Raw genomic sequence first — 20,186 nt, forward strand, 5'->3', positions numbered from 1 at the left:
GAGGACTTTGTCCATCCTGGAGAGGGAGGTAACTGGCCGGTCATGAGAAACCACTGGACTTTACCTGCTCAGCAGCAAACAGCAGACCCCAATCCAGAAGGACTCAAGGAACCAGATCTGCTTCTTTTGGTGACTGAATCCATCGATCTGTAGTATTGATACACTTTACTTGTGATGTCATTTCATTCATAGCATCCTCTCGTTTCACAACTAATCAACAGAAAGCACACTTCATTATTTGATCTGAAATGTAAATGTGTAAACATCACCTGACATAAAATCTTCAAATGTGGTCAACCTGGACTTCAGGAGATGGAAACATGAGAAAAAGTCCAAAACCAACCTCAACACTTCTATGAAACATGGCTGATATTATGTTGCACACTAAAATAAAACCTCTAATCAGTGAGAATCAAAAGGGGAACAGCTAATAAAGAAATCCATTCAGCCATTTCAATACAAAGCAGGAGTCATTTTGTCACATTTTCCCCATAAACTTAATTTCACCATAATAGGCACTTATGTCCTTTTAGATTTGGAGCTCTTTCTCTCTTTGAACAAGCCAATGGGGACGCTCCAACCGACCGACCAATGACCTCAAAGGGCCCGCCCCCACTCTGCTGCGGTCCAATCAAGTTCTGAATACCAGAAACCTTGGTAACCCCTCCCTCCATCTCCTGCTATAAAAACAGCTCGTCTCTGCCTGTTGGTCAGAGCTGCTGCTGACTTTGTTCAGAGAAACTCTTTGTTCACTGAGAGGAGAAATGGAACACAAAAGACTCAACCTGGACCAGGAAACCTTCTCTTGTTGCATCTGTTTGGATCTACTGAAGGACCCGGTGACTATTCCCTGTGGACACAGCTACTGCATGAAGTGTATTGAAACCTACTGGGATAAGAAGGAGATCCACAGCTGCCCTCAGTGTAGTCAGACCTTTACACCGAGGCCTGTCCTGCTGAAAAACACCATGTTGGCAGTTTTGGTGGAGGAGCTGAAGAAGACTCGACTCCAAGCTGCTCCTGCTGGTCTCTGCTATGCTGGACCTGAAGATGTGGCCTGTGATTTCTGCACTGGGAGGAAACTGAAAGCCCTCAAGTCCTGTCTGGTGTGTCTGGCCTCTTACTGTGAGAAACACCTCCAGCCTCATTATGAATCACCAGCATTCAAGAAACATCAGCTGGTGGAGCCCTCCAACAAGCTCCAGGAGAACGTGTGCTCTCGTCATGATGAGGTGATGAAGATGTTCTGCCGTACTGATCAGCAGTCTATCTGTTATCTCTGCGCTGTGGAGGAACACAAAGGCCACGACACAGTCTCAGCTGCAGCAGAAAGGACTGAGAGGCAGAGAGAGTTGGATGTGAGTCGACTAAACATCCAGCAGAGAATCCAGGACAGAGACAAAGATGTGAAGCTGCTCCAACAGGAGGTGGAGGCTATCAACCACTCTGCTGATAAATCAGTGGAGGACAGTGAGGTGATGTTCACTGAGCTGATCCGCCTCATGGAGAAAAGACGCTCTGACGTGAAGCAGCAGGTCAGATCCCGGCAGGAAACTGAATTGAGTCGAGTCACAGAGCTTCAGGAGAAGCTGGAGCAGGAGATCAGTGAGCTGAAGAGGAAAGACGCTGAGCTGGAGAAGCTCTCACACACAGAGGATCACAACCAGTTTCTACACGACTACCCGTCGCTGTCACCACTCGGTGAGTCCACACACTCATCCAGCATCAACACCCGTCCTCTGCGCAACTTTGAGGACGTGACAGCGGCTGTGTCAGCGGTCAGAGATGACCTGCATGATGTTCTGACAGAGAAATGGATGAAGGTCTTGGCTAAAGGGACTGATGTGGTTGTTTCACTGCCGCAACCAGAGCCCAGGACCAGAGCTGAATTCTTAAAATATTCATGTGCACTCACACTGGATCCAAACACGGCACACAGAGACTTGATATTATCTGAGGGGAACAGGAAAGTAACAATGACGGTACCAGGACAGACCGTTCGTAATCACAGAGACAGATTCCAAGATTGGAATCAGGTCCTGAGTAGAGAGAGTCTGACTGGACGCTGTTACTGGGAGGTGGAGAACACTGGGGGGTTAATTTCTATAGCAGTCGCATACAAGAGTAACATCAGAAAAGGTAACCTGCAAGAAGTTGGGTTTGGATACAGTGATAAATCTTGGGCATTAGCAAGTGACAATAAGAGATATGAACTCATTCACAACAAAGTCCTAACTCGCGTCTCAGGTCCTCCGTCCTCCAAAGTAGGAGTGCACCTGAGCAGGTATACTGTCCTTCTATAGGGTCTCCAAGACCATGACTCTCCTCCACAGAGTCCAGACCAGGTTCACTGAGCCTCGCTGGATTTTCTTTAGATTTCTGTTACGGGGAATCTGTTGTGCTCTGTAAACTCAAATAGACAGAAGTCAGTTAACAGTTGAATTCAGTCTTTTAACTCTTCAACCCATTGTGTCTCCATGTTTGCTGCAGATTGTTGGTTCTTCACTGCTCTGAGATCAGTAGTCAAACATGACAGTTGATCATGTTCACGATAAAAAAAAAAGTTATATTGGTACTGTAAACTACAATATTGGTATTTTGAAATTGAAACTGCAATAAATTTCTGAAAGCTCAATATTTTCGCACACATTTTTTCCCATTTTTGTTCATGAAGGGGTTTTTGTTTAATTTAGATATAATGAATCACATTAAGTACACAATGTGTAGTTAGCGATAACCTCATTTAGTCAGACTGGTTGAAGTGAAACAATATTTCCCAAGACTACAATCAAACCACAGACACTGAAATCCTTATGTCAAAAAAGGCAATTTTGTAAACTCAAAGATAAGCCATAAAACAAGTATTTTTATTCCTTGGCCATGATGGGACACAATCTGGATTTGCATCATGTTTCACATTCACTTTGAATGTAAGGCATCACATTTTATTTGATTTATGGATTACATATAATTTCCCACTGAGGATCAAACATGCCTCCTGACACAAACCAGAAAAAAATAGGAATTTTCAAAACTTCTGTCAAACATCAGAATACAGAATATTGTCTTTGAAAATGGCAAATTTGTTCTGATATGGATAGTAGAGACTGCTGCCTGCATGTTGATGACATGAATGCAAACTGAGCAATTGATCCCTCTTGATTGGCTGGAGTTGCCTCGGTGGTCGTGGGAGAATTTTCCCAGTGGATTAGGCCTACTGGGTTTTTCACACTCACTTCCATTGATTGTTGTTGTGACTCATTGTATGCATGTATTTTTCATACATAATTATCACTTGATTGTCCGAACAAACATTGTTACATTTCAAAGGAGGTGACCAGAAAGTGAGTTGTTGTCAGTAGACGACTCTGCTTTTGTCTCAAAGAGGCTCACATTGATCAGCGACTGCAAACCTAAACTCCACTCACCACTTGCACCTGGACAACGACCTGAAGGAATTGTGCATTTTGAAAGAAAATGGGACAGTGTTGACACCAAGGAGGACTTTGTCCATCCTGGAGAGGGAGGTAACTGGCTGGTCATGAGAAACCACTGGACTTTACCTGCTCAGCAGCAAACAGCAGACCCCAATCCAGAAGGACTCAAGGAACCAGATCTGCTTCTTTTGGTGACTGAATCCATCGATCTGTAGTATTGATACACTTTACTTGTGATGTCATTTCATTCATAGCATCCTCTCGTTTCACAACTAATCAACAGAAAGCACACTTCATTATTTGATCTGAAATGTAAATGTGTAAACATCACCTGACATAAAATCTTCAAATGTGGTCAACCTGGACTTCAGGAGATGGAAACATGAGAAAAAGTCCAAAACCAACCTCAACACTTCTATGAAACATGGCTGATATTATGTTGCACACTAAAATAAAACCTCTAATCAGTGAGAATCAAAAGGGGAACAGCTAATAAAGAAATCCATTCAGCCATTTCAATACATAGCAGGAGTCATTTTGTCACATTTTCCCCATAAACTTAATTTCACCACAATAGGCACTTATGTCCATTTGGATTTGGAGCTCTTTCTCTCTTTGAACGAGCCAATGGGGACGCTCCAACCGACCGACCAATGACCTCAAAGGGCCCGCCCCCACTCTGCTGCGGTCCAATCAAGTTCTGAATACCAGAAACCTTGGTAACCCCTCCCTCCATCTCCTGCTATAAAAACAGCTCGTCTCTGCCTGTTGGTCAGAGCTGCTGCTGACTTTGTTCAGAGAAACTCTTTGTTCACTGAGAGGAGAAATGGAACACAAAAGACTCAACCTGGACCAGGAAACCTTCTCTTGTTGCATCTGTTTGGATCTACTGAAGGACCCGGTGACTATTCCCTGTGGACACAGCTACTGCATGAAGTGTATTGAAACCTACTGGGATAAGAAGGAGATCCACAGCTGCCCTCAGTGTAGGCAGACCTTTACACCGAGGCCCGTCCTGCTGAAAAACACCATGTTGGCAGTTTTGGTGGAGGAGCTGAAGAAGACTGGACTCCAAGCTGCTCCTGCTGGTCTCTGCTATGCTGGACCTGAAGATGTGGCCTGTGATTTCTGCACTGGGAGGAAACTGAAAGCCCTCAAGTCCTGTCTGGTGTGTCTGGCCTCTTACTGTGAGAAACACCTCCAGCCTCATTATGAATCACCAGCATTCAAGAAACATCAGCTGGTGGAGCCCTCCAACAAGCTCCAGGAGAACGTGTGCTCTCGTCATGATGAGGTGATGAAGATGTTCTGCCGTACTGATCAGCAGTCTATCTGTTATCTCTGCGCTGTGGAGGAACACAAAGGCCACGACACAGTCTCAGCTGCAGCAGAAAGGACTGAGAGGCAGAGAGAGTTGGATGTGAGTCGACTAAACATCCAGCAGAGAATCCAGGACAGAGACAAAGATGTGAAGCTGCTCCAACAGGAGGTGGAGGCTATCAACCACTCTGCTGATAAAGCAGTGGAGGACAGTGAGGTGATGTTCACTGAGCTGATCCGTCTCATGGAGAAAAGACGCTCTGACGTGAAGCAGCAGGTCAGATCCCGGCAGGAAACTGAATTGAGTCGAGTCACAGAGCTTCAGGAGAAGCTGGAGCAGGAGATCAGTGAGCTGAAGAGGAAAGACGCTGAGCTGGAGAAGCTCTCACACACAGAGGATCACAACCAGTTTCTACACGACTACCCGTCGCTGTCACCACTCGGTGAGTCCACACACTCATCCAGCATCAACACCCGTCCTCTGCACAACTTTGAGGACGTGACAGCGGCTGTGTCAGCGGTCAGAGATGACCTGCATGATGTTCTGACAGAGAAATGGATGAAGGTCTTGGCTAAAGAGACTGATGTGGTTGTTTCACTGCCGCAACCAGAGCCCAGGACCAGAGCTGAATTCTTAAAATATTCATGTGCACTCACACTGGATCCAAACACGGCACACAGAGACTTGATATTATCTGAGGGGAACAGGAAAGTAACAATGACGGTACCAGGACAGACCGTTCGTAATCACAGAGACAGATTCCAAGATTGGAATCAGGTCCTGAGTAGAGAGAGTCTGACTGGACGCTGTTACTGGGAGGTGGAGAACACTGGGGGGTTAATTTCTATAGCAGTCGCATACAAGAGTAACATCAGAAAAGGTAACCTGCAAGAAGTTGGGTTTGGATACAGTGATAAATCTTGGGCATTAGCAAGTGACAATAAGAGATATGAACTCATTCACAACAAAGTCCTAACTCGCGTCTCAGGTCCTCCGTCCTCCAAAGTAGGAGTGTACCTGGATCACGGAGCAGGTATACTGTCCTTCTATAGGGTCTCCAAGACCATGACTCTCCTCCACAGAGTCCAGACCAGGTTCACTGAGCCTCTCCATGCTGGATTTTCTTTAGATTTCTGTTACGGGGAATCTGTCGTGCTCTGTAAACTCAAATAGACAGAAGTCAGTTAACAGTTGAATTCAGTCTTTTAACTCTTCAACCCATTGTGTCTCCATGTTTGCTGCGGATTGTTGGTTCTTCACTGCTCTGAGATCAGTAGTCAAACATGACAGTTGATCATGTTCATGATTAAAAAAAAAAGTTATATTGGTACTGTAAACTACAATATTGGTATTTTGAAATTGAAACTGCAATAAATTTCTGAAAGCTCAGTATTTTCGCACACATTTTTTCCCATTTTTGTTCATGAAGGGGTTTTTGTTTAATTTAGATAATATGAATCACATTAAGTACACAATGTGTAGTTAGCGATAACCTCATTTAGTCAGACTGGTTGAAGTAAAACAATATTTCCCAAGACTACAATCAAACCACAGACACTGAAATCCTTATGTCAAAAAAGGCAATTTTGTAAACTCAAAGAAAGCCATAAAACAAGTATTTTAATCCTTGGCCATGATGGGACACAATCTGGATTTGCATCATGTTTCACATTCACTTTGAATGTAAAGCATCACATTTTATTTGATTTATGGATTACATATAATTTCCCACTGAGGATCAAACATGCCTCCTGACACAAACCAGAAACAAATAGGAATTTTCAAAACTTCTGTCAAACATCAGAATACAGAATATTGTCTTTGAAAATGGCAAATTTGTTCTGATATGGATAGTAGAGACTGCTGCCTGCATGTTGATGACATGAATGCAAACTGAGCAATTGATCCCTCTTGATTGGCTGGAGTTGCCTCGGTGGTCGTGGGAGAATTTTCCCAGTGGATTAGGCCTACTGGGCTTTTCACACTCACTTCCATTGATTGTTGTTGTGACTCATTGTATGCATGTATTTTTCATACATAATTATCACTTGATTGTCCGAACAAACATCGTTACATTTCAAAGGAGGTGACCAGAAAGTGAGTTGTTGTCAGTAGACGACTCTGCTTTTGTCTCAAAGAGGCTCACATTGATCAGCGACTGCAAACCTAAACTCCACTCACCACTTGCACCTGGACAACGACCTGAAGGAATTGTGCATTTTGAAAGAAAATGGGACAGTGTTGACACCAAGGAGGACTTTGTCCATCCTGGAGAGGGAGGTAACTGGCCGGTCATGAGAAACCACTGGACTTTACCTGCTCAGCAGCAAACAGCAGACCCCAATCCAGAAGGACTCAAGGAACCAGATCTGCTTCTTTTGGTGACTGAATCCATCGATCTGTAGTATTGATACACTTTACTTGTGATGTCATTTCATTCATAGCATCCTCTCGTTTCACAACTAATCAACAGAAAGCACACTTCATTATTTGATCTGAAATGTAAATGTGTAAACATCACCTGACATAAAATCTTCAAATGTGGTCAACCTGGACTTCAGGAGATGGAAACATGAGAAAAAGTCCAAAACCAACCTCAACACTTCTATGAAACATGGCTGATATTATGTTGCACACTAAAATAAAACCTCTAATCAGTGAGAATCAAAAGGGGAACAGCTAATAAAGAAATCCATTCAGCCATTTCAATACATAGCAGGAGTCATTTTGTCACATTTTCCCCATAAACTTAATTTCACCACAATAGGCACTTATGTCCATTTGGATTTGGAGCTCTTTCTCTCTTTGAACGAGCCAATGGGGACGCTCCAACCGACCGACCAATGACCTCAAAGGGCCCGCCCCCACTCTGCTGCGGTCCAATCAAGTTCTGAATACCAGAAACCTTGGTAACCCCTCCCTCCATCTCCTGCTATAAAAACAGCTCGTCTCTGCCTGTTGGTCAGAGCTGCTGCTGACTTTGTTCAGAGAAACTCTTTGTTCACTGAGAGGAGAAATGGAACACAAAAGACTCAACCTGGACCAGGAAACCTTCTCTTGTTGCATCTGTTTGGATCTACTGAAGGACCCGGTGACTATTCCCTGTGGACACAGCTACTGCATGAAGTGTATTGAAACCTACTGGGATAAGAAGGAGATCCACAGCTGCCCTCAGTGTAGTCAGACCTTTACACCGAGGCCTGTCCTGCTGAAAAACACCATGTTGGCAGTTTTGGTGGAGGAGCTGAAGAAGACTCGACTCCAAGCTGCTCCTGCTGGTCTCTGCTATGCTGGACCTGAAGATGTGGCCTGTGATTTCTGCACTGGGAGGAAACTGAAAGCCCTCAAGTCCTGTCTGGTGTGTCTGGCCTCTTACTGTGAGAAACACCTCCAGCCTCATTATGAATCACCAGCATTCAAGAAACATCAGCTGGTGGAGCCCTCCAACAAGCTCCAGGAGAACGTGTGCTCTCGTCATGATGAGGTGATGAAGATGTTCTGCCGTACTGATCAGCAGTCTATCTGTTATCTCTGCGCTGTGGAGGAACACAAAGGCCACGACACAGTCTCAGCTGCAGCAGAAAGGACTGAGAGGCAGAGAGAGTTGGATGTGAGTCGACTAAACATCCAGCAGAGAATCCAGGACAGAGACAAAGATGTGAAGCTGCTCCAACAGGAGGTGGAGGCTATCAACCACTCTGCTGATAAAGCAGTGGAGGACAGTGAGGTGATGTTCACTGAGCTGATCCGTCTCATGGAGAAAAGACGCTCTGACGTGAAGCAGCAGGTCAGATCCCGGCAGGAAACTGAATTGAGTCGAGTCACAGAGCTTCAGGAGAAGCTGGAGCAGGAGATCAGTGAGCTGAAGAGGAAAGACGCTGAGCTGGAGAAGCTCTCACACACAGAGGATCACAACCAGTTTCTACACGACTACCCGTCGCTGTCACCACTCGGTGAGTCCACACACTCATCCAGCATCAACACCCGTCCTCTGCGCAACTTTGAGGACGTGACAGCGGCTGTGTCAGCGGTCAGAGATGACCTGCATGATGTTCTGACAGAGAAATGGATGAAGGTCTTGGCTAAAGAGACTGATGTGGTTGTTTCACTGCCGCAACCAGAGCCCAGGACCAGAGCTGAATTCTTAAAATATTCATGTGCACTCACACTGGATCCAAACACGGCACACAGAGACTTGATATTATCTGAGGGGAACAGGAAAGTAACAATGACGGTACCAGGACAGACCGTTCGTAATCACAGAGACAGATTCCAAGATTGGAATCAGGTCCTGAGTAGAGAGAGTCTGACTGGACGCTGTTACTGGGAGGTGGAGAACACTGGGGGGTTAATTTCTATAGCAGTCGCATACAAGAGTAACATCAGAAAAGGTAACCTGCAAGAAGTTGGGTTTGGATACAGTGATAAATCTTGGGCATTAGCAAGTGACAATAAGAGATATGAACTCATTCACAACAAAGTCCTAACTCGCGTCTCAGGTCCTCCGTCCTCCAAAGTAGGAGTGTACCTGGATCACGGAGCAGGTATACTGTCCTTCTATAGGGTCTCCAAGACCATGACTCTCCTCCACAGAGTCCAGACCAGGTTCACTGAGCCTCTCCATGCTGGATTTTCTTTAGATTTCTGTTACGGGGAATCTGTCGTGCTCTGTAAACTCAAATAGACAGAAGTCAGTTAACAGTTGAATTCAGTCTTTTAACTCTTCAACCCATTGTGTCTCCATGTTTGCTGCGGATTGTTGGTTCTTCACTGCTCTGAGATCAGTAGTCAAACATGACAGTTGATCATGTTCATGATTAAAAAAAAAAGTTATATTGGTACTGTAAACTACAATATTGGTATTTTGAAATTGAAACTGCAATAAATTTCTGAAAGCTCAGTATTTTCGCACACATTTTTTCCCATTTTTGTTCATGAAGGGGTTTTTGTTTAATTTAGATAATATGAATCACATTAAGTACACAATGTGTAGTTAGCGATAACCTCATTTAGTCAGACTGGTTGAAGTAAAACAATATTTCCCAAGACTACAATCAAACCACAGACACTGAAATCCTTATGTCAAAAAAGGCAATTTTGTAAACTCAAAGAAAGCCATAAAACAAGTATTTTAATCCTTGGCCATGATGGGACACAATCTGGATTTGCATCATGTTTCACATTCACTTTGAATGTAAAGCATCACATTTTATTTGATTTATGGATTACATATAATTTCCCACTGAGGATCAAACATGCCTCCTGACACAAACCAGAAACAAATAGGAATTTTCAAAACTTCTGTCAAACATCAGAATACAGAATATTGTCTTTGAAAATGGCAAATTTGTTCTGATATGGATAGTAGAGACTGCTGCCTGCATGTTGATGACATGAATGCAAACTGAGCAATTGATCCCTCTTGATTGGCTGGAGTTGCCTCGGTGGTCGTGGGAGAATTTTCCCAGTGGATTAGGCCTACTGGGCTTTTCACACTCACTTCCATTGATTGTTGTTGTGACTCATTGTATGCATGTATTTTTCATACATAATTATCACTTGATTGTCCGAACAAACATCGTTACATTTCAAAGGAGGTGACCAGAAAGTGAGTTGTTGTCAGTAGACGACTCTGCTTTTGTCTCAAAGAGGCTCACATTGATCAGCGACTGCAAACCTAAACTCCACTCACCACTTGCACCTGGACAACGACCTGAAGGAATTGTGCATTTTGAAAGAAAATGGGACAGTGTTGACACCAAGGAGGACTTTGTCCATCCTGGAGAGGGAGGTAACTGGCCGGTCATGAGAAACCACTGGACTTTACCTGCTCAGCAGCAAACAGCAGACCCCAATCCAGAAGGACTCAAGGAACCAGATCTGCTTCTTTTGGTGACTGAATCCATCGATCTGTAGTATTGATACACTTTACTTGTGATGTCATTTCATTCATAGCATCCTCTCGTTTCACAACTAATCAACAGAAAGCACACTTCATTATTTGATCTGAAATGTAAATGTGTAAACATCACCTGACATAAAATCTTCAAATGTGGTCAACCTGGACTTCAGGAGATGGAAACATGAGAAAAAGTCCAAAACCAACCTCAACACTTCTATGAAACATGGCTGATATTATGTTGCACACTAAAATAAAACCTCTAATCAGTGAGAATCAAAAGGGGAACAGCTAATAAAGAAATCCATTCAGCCATTTCAATACATAGCAGGAGTCATTTTGTCACATTTTCCCCATAAACTTAATTTCACCACAATAGGCACTTATGTCCATTTGGATTTGGAGCTCTTTCTCTCTTTGAACGAGCCAATGGGGACGCTCCAACCGACCGACCAATGACCTCAAAGGGCCCGCCCCCACTCTGCTGCGGTCCAATCAAGTTCTGAATACCAGAAACCTTGGTAACCCCTCCCTCCATCTCCTGCTATAAAAACAGCTCGTCTCTGCCTGTTGGTCAGAGCTGCTGCTGACTTTGTTCAGAGAAACTCTTTGTTCACTGAGAGGAGAAATGGAACACAAAAGACTCAACCTGGACCAGGAAACCTTCTCTTGTTGCATCTGTTTGGATCTACTGAAGGACCCGGTGACTATTCCCTGTGGACACAGCTACTGCATGAAGTGTATTGAAACCTACTGGGATAAGAAGGAGATCCACAGCTGCCCTCAGTGTAGTCAGACCTTTACACCGAGGCCTGTCCTGCTGAAAAACACCATGTTGGCAGTTTTGGTGGAGGAGCTGAAGAAGACTCGACTCCAAGCTGCTCCTGCTGGTCTCTGCTATGCTGGACCTGAAGATGTGGCCTGTGATTTCTGCACTGGGAGGAAACTGAAAGCCCTCAAGTCCTGTCTGGTGTGTCTGGCCTCTTACTGTGAGAAACACCTCCAGCCTCATTATGAATCACCAGCATTCAAGAAACATCAGCTGGTGGAGCCCTCCAACAAGCTCCAGGAGAACGTGTGCTCTCGTCATGATGAGGTGATGAAGATGTTCTGCCGTACTGATCAGCAGTCTATCTGTTATCTCTGCGCTGTGGAGGAACACAAAGGCCACGACACAGTCTCAGCTGCAGCAGAAAGGACTGAGAGGCAGAGAGAGTTGGATGTGAGTCGACTAAACATCCAGCAGAGAATCCAGGACAGAGACAAAGATGTGAAGCTGCTCCAACAGGAGGTGGAGGCTATCAACCACTCTGCTGATAAAGCAGTGGAGGACAGTGAGGTGATGTTCACTGAGCTGATCCGTCTCATGGAGAAAAGACGCTCTGACGTGAAGCAGCAGGTCAGATCCCGGCAGGAAACTGAATTGAGTCGAGTCACAGAGCTTCAGGAGAAGCTGGAGCAGGAGATCAGTGAGCTGAAGAGGAAAGACGCTGAGCTGGAGAAGCTCTCACACACAGAGGATCACAACCAGTTTCTACACGACTACCCGTCGCTGTCACCACTCGGTGAGTCCACACACTCATCCAGCATCAACACCCGTCCTCTGCGCAACTTTGAGGACGTGACAGCGGCTGTGTCAGCGGTCAGAGATGACCTGCATGATGTTCTGACAGAGAAATGGATGAAGGTCTTGGCTAAAGAGACTGATGTGGTTGTTTCACTGCCGCAACCAGAGCCCAGGACCAGAGCTGAATTCTTAAAATATTCATGTGCACTCACACTGGATCCAAACACGGCACACAGAGACTTGATATTATCTGAGGGGAACAGGAAAGTAACAATGACGGTACCAGGACAGACCGTTCGTAATCACAGAGACAGATTCCAAGATTGGAATCAGGTCCTGAGTAGAGAGAGTCTGACTGGACGCTGTTACTGGGAGGTGGAGAACACTGGGGGGTTAATTTCTATAGCAGTCGCATACAAGAGTAACATCAGAAAAGGTAACCTGCAAGAAGTTGGGTTTGGATACAGTGATAAATCTTGGGCATTAGCAAGTGACAATAAGAGATATGAACTCATTCACAACAAAGTCCTAACTCGCGTCTCAGGTCCTCCGTCCTCCAAAGTAGGAGTGTACCTGGATCACGGAGCAGGTATACTGTCCTTCTATAGGGTCTCCAAGACCATGACTCTCCTCCACAGAGTCCAGACCAGGTTCACTGAGCCTCTCCATGCTGGATTTTCTTTAGATTTCTGTTACGGGGAATCTGTTGTGCTCTGTAAACTCAAATAGACAGAAGTCAGTTAACAGTTGAATTCAGTCTTTTAACTCTTCAACCCATTGTGTCTCCATGTTTGCTGCGGATTGTTGGTTCTTCACTGCTCTGAGATCAGTAGTCAAACATGACAGTTGATCATGTTCATGATTAAAAAAAAAAGTTATATTGGTACTGTAAACTACAATATTGGTATTTTGAAATTGAAACTGCAATAAATTTCTGAAAGCTCAGTATTTTCGCACACATTTTTTCCCATTTTTGTTCATGAAGGGGTTTTTGTTTAATTTAGATAATATGAATCACATTAAGTACACAATGTGTAGTTAGCGATAACCTCATTTAGTCAGACTGGTTGAAGTAAAACAATATTTCCCAAGACTACAATCAAACCACAGACACTGAAATCCTTATGTCAAAAAAGGCAATTTTGTAAACTCAAAGAAAGCCATAAAACAAGTATTTTAATCCTTGGCCATGATGGGACACAATCTGGATTTGCATCATGTTTCACATTCACTTTGAATGTAAAGCATCACATTTTATTTGATTTATGGATTACATATAATTTCCCACTGAGGATCAAACATGCCTCCTGACACAAACCAGAAACAAATAGGAATTTTCAAAACTTCTGTCAAACATCAGAATACAGAATATTGTCTTTGAAAATGGCAAATTTGTTCTGATATGGATAGTAGAGACTGCTGCCTGCATGTTGATGACATGAATGCAAACTGAGCAATTGATCCCTCTTGATTGGCTGGAGTTGCCTCGGTGGTCGTGGGAGAATTTTCCCAGTGGATTAGGCCTACTGGGTTTTTCACACTCACTTCCATTGATTGTTGTTGTGACTCATTGTATGCATGTATTTTTCATACATAATTATCACTTGATTGTCCGAACAAACATCGTTACATTTCAAAGGAGGTGACCAGAAAGTGAGTTGTTGTCAGTAGACGACTCTGCTTTTGTCTCAAAGAGGCTCACATTGATCAGCGACTGCAAACCTAAACTCCACTCACCACTTGCACCTGGACAACGACCTGAAGGAATTGTGCATTTTGAAAGAAAATGGGACAGTGTTGACACCAAGGAGGACTTTGTCCATCCTGGAGAGGGAGGTAACTGGCCGGTCATGAGAAACCACTGGACTTTACCTGCTCAGCAGCAAACAGCAGACCCCAATCCAGAAGGACTCAAGGAACCAGATCTGCTTCTTTTGGTGACTGAATCCATCGATCTGTAGTATTGATACACTTTACTTGTGATGTCATTTCATTCATAGCATCCTCTCGTTTCACAACTAATCAACAGAAAGCACACTTCATTATTTGATCTGAAATGTAAATGTGTAAACATCACCTGACATAAAATCTTCAAATGTGGTCAACCTGGACTTCAGGAGATGGAAACATGAGAAAAAGTCCAAAACCAACCTCAACACTTCTATGAAACATGGCTGATATTATGTTGCACACTAAAATAAAACCTCTAATCAGTGAGAATCAAAAGGGGAACAGCTAATAAAGAAATCCATTCAGCCATTTCAATACAAAGCAGGAGTCATTTTGTCACATTTTCCCCATAAACTTAATTTCACCATAATAGGCACTTATGTCCTTTTAGATTTGGAGCTCTTTCTCTCTTTGAACGAGCCAATTGGGACGCTCCAACCGACCGACCAATGACCTCAAAGGGCCCGCCCCCACTCTGCTGCGGTCCAATCAAGTTCTGAATACCAGAAACCTTGGTAACCCCTCCCTCCATCTCCTGCTATAAAAACAGCTCGTCTCTGCCTGTTGGTCAGAGCTGCTGCTGACTTTGTTCAGAGAAACTCTTTGTTCACTGAGAGGAGAAATGGAACACAAAAGACTCAACCTGGACCAGGAAACCTTCTCTTGTTGCATCTGTTTGGATCTACTGAAGGACCCGGTGACTATTCCCTGTGGACACAGCTACTGCATGAAGTGTATTGAAACCTACTGGGATAAGAAGGAGATCCACAGCTGCCCTCAGTGTAGTCAGACCTTTACACCGAGGCCTGTCCTGCTGAAAAACACCATGTTGGCAGTTTTGGTGGAGGAGCTGAAGAAGACTCGACTCCAAGCTGCTCCTGCTGGTCTCTGCTATGCTGGACCTGAAGATGTGGCCTGTGATTTCTGCACTGGGAGGAAACTGAAAGCCCTCAAGTCCTGTCTGGTGTGTCTGGCCTCTTACTGTGAGAAACACCTCCAGCCTCATTATGAATCACCAGCATTCAAGAAACATCAGCTGGTGGAGCCCTCCAACAAGCTCCAGGAGAACGTGTGCTCTCGTCATGATGAGGTGATGAAGATGTTCTGCCGTACTGATCAGCAGTCTATCTGTTATCTCTGCGCTGTGGAGGAACACAAAGGCCACGACACAGTCTCAGCTGCAGCAGAAAGGACTGAGAGGCAGAGAGAGTTGGATGGGAGTCGACTAAACATCCAGCAGAGAATCCAGGACAGAGACAAAGATGTGAAGCTGCTCCAACAGGAGGTGGAGGCTATCAACCACTCTGCTGATAAATCAGTGGAGGACAGTGAGGTGATGTTCACTGAGCTGATCCGCCTCATGGAGAAAAGACGCTCTGACGTGAAGCAGCAGGTCAGATCCCGGCAGGAAACTGAATTGAGTCGAGTCACAGAGCTTCAGGAGAAGCTGGAGCAGGAGATCAGTGAGCTGAAGAGGAAAGACGCTGAGCTGGAGAAGCTCTCACACACAGAGGATCACAACCAGTTTCTACACGACTACCCGTCGCTGTCACCACTCGGTGAGTCCACACACTCATCCAGCATCAACACCCGTCCTCTGCGCAACTTTGAGGACGTGACAGCGGCTGTGTCAGCGGTCAGAGATGACCTGCATGATGTTCTGACAGAGAAATGGATGAAGGTCTTGGCTAAAGGGACTGATGTGGTTGTTTCACTGCCGCAACCAGAGCCCAGGACCAGAGCTGAATTCTTAAAATATTCATGTGCACTCACACTGGATCCAAACACGGCACACAGAGACTTGATATTATCTGAGGGGAACAGGAAAGTAACAATGACGGTACCAGGACAGACCGTTCGTAATCACAGAGACAGATTCCAAGATTGGAATCAGGTCCTGAGTAGAGAGAGTCTGACTGGACGCTGTTACTGGGAGGTGGAGACCACTGGGGGGTTAATTTCTATAGCAGTCGCATACAAGAGTAACATCAGAAAAGGTAACCTGCAAGAAGTTGGGTTTGGATACAGTGATAAATCTTGGGCATTAGCAAGTGACAATAAGAGATATGAACTCATTCACAACAAAGTCCTAACTCGCGTCTCAGGTCCTCCGTCCTCCAAAGTAGGAGTGTACCTGGATCACGGAGCAGGTATACTGTCCTTCTATAGGGTCTCCAAGACCATGACTCTCCTCCACAGAGTCCAGACCAGGTTCACTGAGCCTCTCCATGCTGGATTTTCTTTAGATTTCTGTTACGGGGAATCTGTTGTGCTCTGTAAACTCAAATAGACAGAAGTCAGTTAACAGTTGAATTCAGTCTTTTAACTCTTCAACCCATTGTGTCTCCATGTTTGCTGCGGATTGTTGGTTCTTCACTGCTCTGAGATCAGTAGTCAAACATGACAGTTGATCATGTTCATGATTAAAAAAAAAAGTTATATTGGTACTGTAAACTACAATATTGGTATTTTGAAATTGAAACTGCAATAAATTTCTGAAAGCTCAGTATTTTCGCACACATTTTTTCCCATTTTTGTTCATGAAGGGGTTTTTGTTTAATTTAGATAATATGAATCACATTAAGTACACAATGTGTAGTTAGCGATAACCTCATTTAGTCAGACTGGTTGAAGTAAAACAATATTTCCCAAGACTACAATCAAACCACAGACACTGAAATCCTTATGTCAAAAAAGGCAATTTTGTAAACTCAAAGAAAGCCATTAAAACAAGTATTTTAATCCTTGGCCATGATGGGACACAATCTGGATTTGCATCATGTTTCACATTCACTTTGAATGTAAAGCATCACATTTTATTTGATTTATGGATTACATATAATTTCCCACTGAGGATCAAACATGCCTCCTGACACAAACCAGAAACAAATAGGAATTTTCAAAACTTCTGTCAAACATCAGAATACAGAATATTGTCTTTGAAAATGGCAAATTTGTTCTGATATGGATAGTAGAGACTGCTGCCTGCATGTTGATGACATGAATGCAAACTGAGCAATTGATCCCTCTTGATTGGCTGGAGTCGCCTCGGTGGTCGTGGGAGAATTTTCCCAGTGGATTAGGCCTACTGGGTTTTTCACACTCACTTCCATTGATTGTTGTTGTGACTCATTGTATGCATGTATTTTTCATACATAATTATCACTTGATTGTCCGAACAAACATCGTTACATTTCAAAGGAGGTGACCAGAAAGTGAGTTGTTGTCAGTAGACGACTCTGCTTTTGTCTCAAAGAGGCTCACATTGATCAGCGACTGCAAACCTAAACTCCACTCACCACTTGCACCTGGACAACGACCTGAAGGAATTGTGCATTTTGAAAGAAAATGGGACAGTGTTGACACCAAGGAGGACTTTGTCCATCCTGGAGAGGGAGGTAACTGGCCGGTCATGAGAAACCACTGGACTTTACCTGCTCAGCAGCAAACAGCAGACCCCAATCCAGAAGGACTCAAGGAACCAGATCTGCTTCTTTTGGTGACTGAATCCATCGATCTGTAGTATTGATACACTTTACTTGTGATGTCATTTCATTCATAGCATCCTCTCGTTTCACAACTGTGAAAATGCTTTTTTAGAAGATGTCAAGTATGCTCAATGGTCTAAAGTCTGTGTTGAACCTGATGCTGAAAAATCGTTAAATAATTTTATGGATTTGTTCGTACCCATTGTAAACAAACATGCGCCACTTAGGAAATTCACTGTTAAGCCTTATGGAGCTCCCTGGATTGATGAGGAGTTAAAGAACTTAATGAAACAAAGAAATGAGCTAAAAAGATGCTTTATTGCCTCTGGTTCAGTCAATGATAAAAGTGCATATTGTAAAATACGGAATCTAGTTACGAAGGTAAACAGAGGAAAAAAAGAGAGAACTGTATCGGCAAAGGATTGATAGAGCCCAACATGACAGTAAGAAATTATGGAAAGTGATGAATGATATTATGGGTCGGAGTACTAATGCTTCTGCATCCTTCATTGAAACTGATAATGGTGTATTTATTTCTAAGCCTAAGGATATGTCAAATTACCTAAATAAGTATTTTGTGGAAAAAGTTGAAAATTTGAGGGGGGGCTTTTGTACAAATGAAAAGAACAAATCGTGTCTGCTCATTGATGATCTCATAATGAGAGGCAAACAGTGTACTTTTGAGTTCAATTCGGTTGAAATCAAGGAGGTTGAAAAATTGTTACGATCCATTTCTAAAGACAACTCTGCTGGTACAGATTGTATTGATGGTAAATTACTCAGAATAGCTGTTGATTATATAGCTCTTCCTGTGTGTCACATATTTAATTCCTGTCTATCGAATGGAACCTGTCCTAAAATCTGGAAAGAAGGAAAAATTATTCCCATACCAAAAGATACCAAATCCACATTCAGTGGTCCTAACTGTAGACCTATAACAATCCTACCTGTTTTGAGTAAAATTTTAGAAAGGATTGTATATAACCAAATCCATGATTATATGTCTAAGAATGATTTGATAAGTAATGCACAACATGCCTACAGAGGGTCATTCCACCTGCACAGCCTTGGTAGAAATGACTGACGATTGGTTGAGGGGGATTGACAATTCATTGTTATCTGGTGCTGTCATGTTGGACTTCAGCGCTGCATTTGACCTAATTGACCATAAGTTGTTGATTGAAAAACTCACGCATTATGGTTTTGGACCTATGGCAATCTCTTGGTTTGAAAATTATTCATCTTTCAGAACTCAACAGGTTTTCTTGAATGGTACTCTGTCCAACAGCATTAACATAGACTGTGGTGTGCCGCAAGGAAGTTGTTTGGGTCCGCTCTTATTTTCAATTTTTACGAATGATCTCCCGCTTGTTATTCAAGAATCCACTATGGTTTTATACGCTGACGATTCTACACTGTACTATTCTGCATCTACATGCTGTAAACTTAAGTCCGTTCTGTCACAAGATCTGAAAGAAGTGGTCAATTGGGTTACTGCAAATAGACTTGTTTTAAATCTATCAAAAACTGTCAGCATTGTCTTTGGATCTCGGCATAATGTAGCCAGTCAGCCTATGCTTGATCTGCAGATTTCTAGTCAGCCAGTCAAGCAGGTGAGCAAGTTAAAGCTTCTGGGACTTTCTATTTGTAACACTCTATCCTGGACTGATCATGTTAGGCAGATAGTTGCCAAGATGAGTAGGAGCATTGCTACGGTCCGGAAATGTGCCACCTACTTACCAGCTACTTTACGGAGACAGGTTGTTCAAACATTAGTATTATGCCATCTCGACTATTGTTCTGTTATTTGGGCCTCTGCCTCTAAGACTGACTTAAGCAAACTACAAACTGTACAAAACCGGGCTGCTAGACTTGCTCTTGATAGATCTTACAGATCAAATGTAGATCTGATGCATTCTGATCTCAAGTGGCCTAAAGCTCTTGATAGGTTATCCATTAGGTCCTTGATATTTATTAAGAATGTAATTTCCACTCATGTTCCTAGAGCTCTTTTTAATGAAATTGGTTTTTGCTCTGATGCTCATTCATACGGTACTAGATCTGCAACAGCAGGGCTAGTTGTGCTCCCACACTGTAGGAGTAATGCAATGAGGAGGACATCCTTCTATAGGTCCATTTCTTTGTGGAATATACTCCCTTCGCACATTCGTGTTATACCTGTGAAGAGGGAATTCAAGAGGCAAATTAAATCCTACTTTTATTTATGTTAAATATGAACTCAGGACTCTGACTTGGCGCTCAATGAATTATGTTTTGATGAAGGTGTTTGCGCTCTGAGGCGCCCAGATGCCCATTTTTTTGTTTGTTTGACTGTTGCTATGTATTTGTAATTTGGTCACTACTTTTACTGTATTTGAGTGATGACTAATTGTTTGTATGTTCAGATTTTAAGTGGACCCCAGGAAGACTAGTCTGCCGCTTCTGCGACAACTAATGGGGATCCATAATAAACAATAAACAATAAACTAATCAACAGAAAGCACACTTCATTATTTTATCTGAA

General features: G+C 43.4%; 4 protein-coding genes across 4 annotated transcripts; all 4 read left to right on the top strand.

The window, feature by feature from the left end:
- Positions 1-764: 764 nt before the first annotated feature.
- On the top strand, positions 765-5,931 carry LOC311012466 (tripartite motif-containing protein 16-like; the record flags this gene model as incomplete). Its single annotated transcript, XM_084007927.1, has 2 exons — positions 765-1,655; positions 4,291-5,931. 2 exons carry the CDS (start codon positions 765-767, stop codon positions 5,929-5,931), a joined length of 2,532 nt encoding a protein of 843 aa, XP_083864053.1.
- A 1,870-nt stretch (positions 5,932-7,801) lies between these two features.
- Positions 7,802-9,442, top strand: LOC311012467 (tripartite motif-containing protein 16-like; the record flags this gene model as incomplete). The annotated part of the gene is made up of 1 exon (XM_084007928.1): positions 7,802-9,442. The coding sequence occupies exon 1, from the start codon at positions 7,880-7,882 to the stop codon at positions 9,440-9,442; it is 1,563 nt and encodes a 520-aa protein (XP_083864054.1). The 5' UTR covers positions 7,802-7,879.
- Positions 9,443-11,312: 1,870 nt separating this feature from the next.
- On the top strand, positions 11,313-12,953 carry LOC311012468 (tripartite motif-containing protein 16-like; the record flags this gene model as incomplete). The annotated part of the gene is made up of 1 exon (XM_084007929.1): positions 11,313-12,953. The coding sequence occupies exon 1, from the start codon at positions 11,391-11,393 to the stop codon at positions 12,951-12,953; it is 1,563 nt and encodes a 520-aa protein (XP_083864055.1). The 5' UTR covers positions 11,313-11,390.
- A 1,870-nt stretch (positions 12,954-14,823) lies between these two features.
- Positions 14,824-16,464, top strand: LOC311012469 (tripartite motif-containing protein 16-like; the record flags this gene model as incomplete). The annotated part of the gene is made up of 1 exon (XM_084007930.1): positions 14,824-16,464. Exon 1 carries the CDS (start codon positions 14,902-14,904, stop codon positions 16,462-16,464), a length of 1,563 nt encoding a protein of 520 aa, XP_083864056.1. The 5' UTR covers positions 14,824-14,901.
- Positions 16,465-20,186: the final 3,722 nt, after the last annotated feature.

Source organism: Eutrigla gurnardus (assembly GCF_963514095.1).
Source record: "Eutrigla gurnardus genome assembly, chromosome: 4".
In the NCBI taxonomy this organism is placed as follows: Eukaryota; Metazoa; Chordata; class Actinopteri; order Perciformes; family Triglidae; genus Eutrigla; species Eutrigla gurnardus.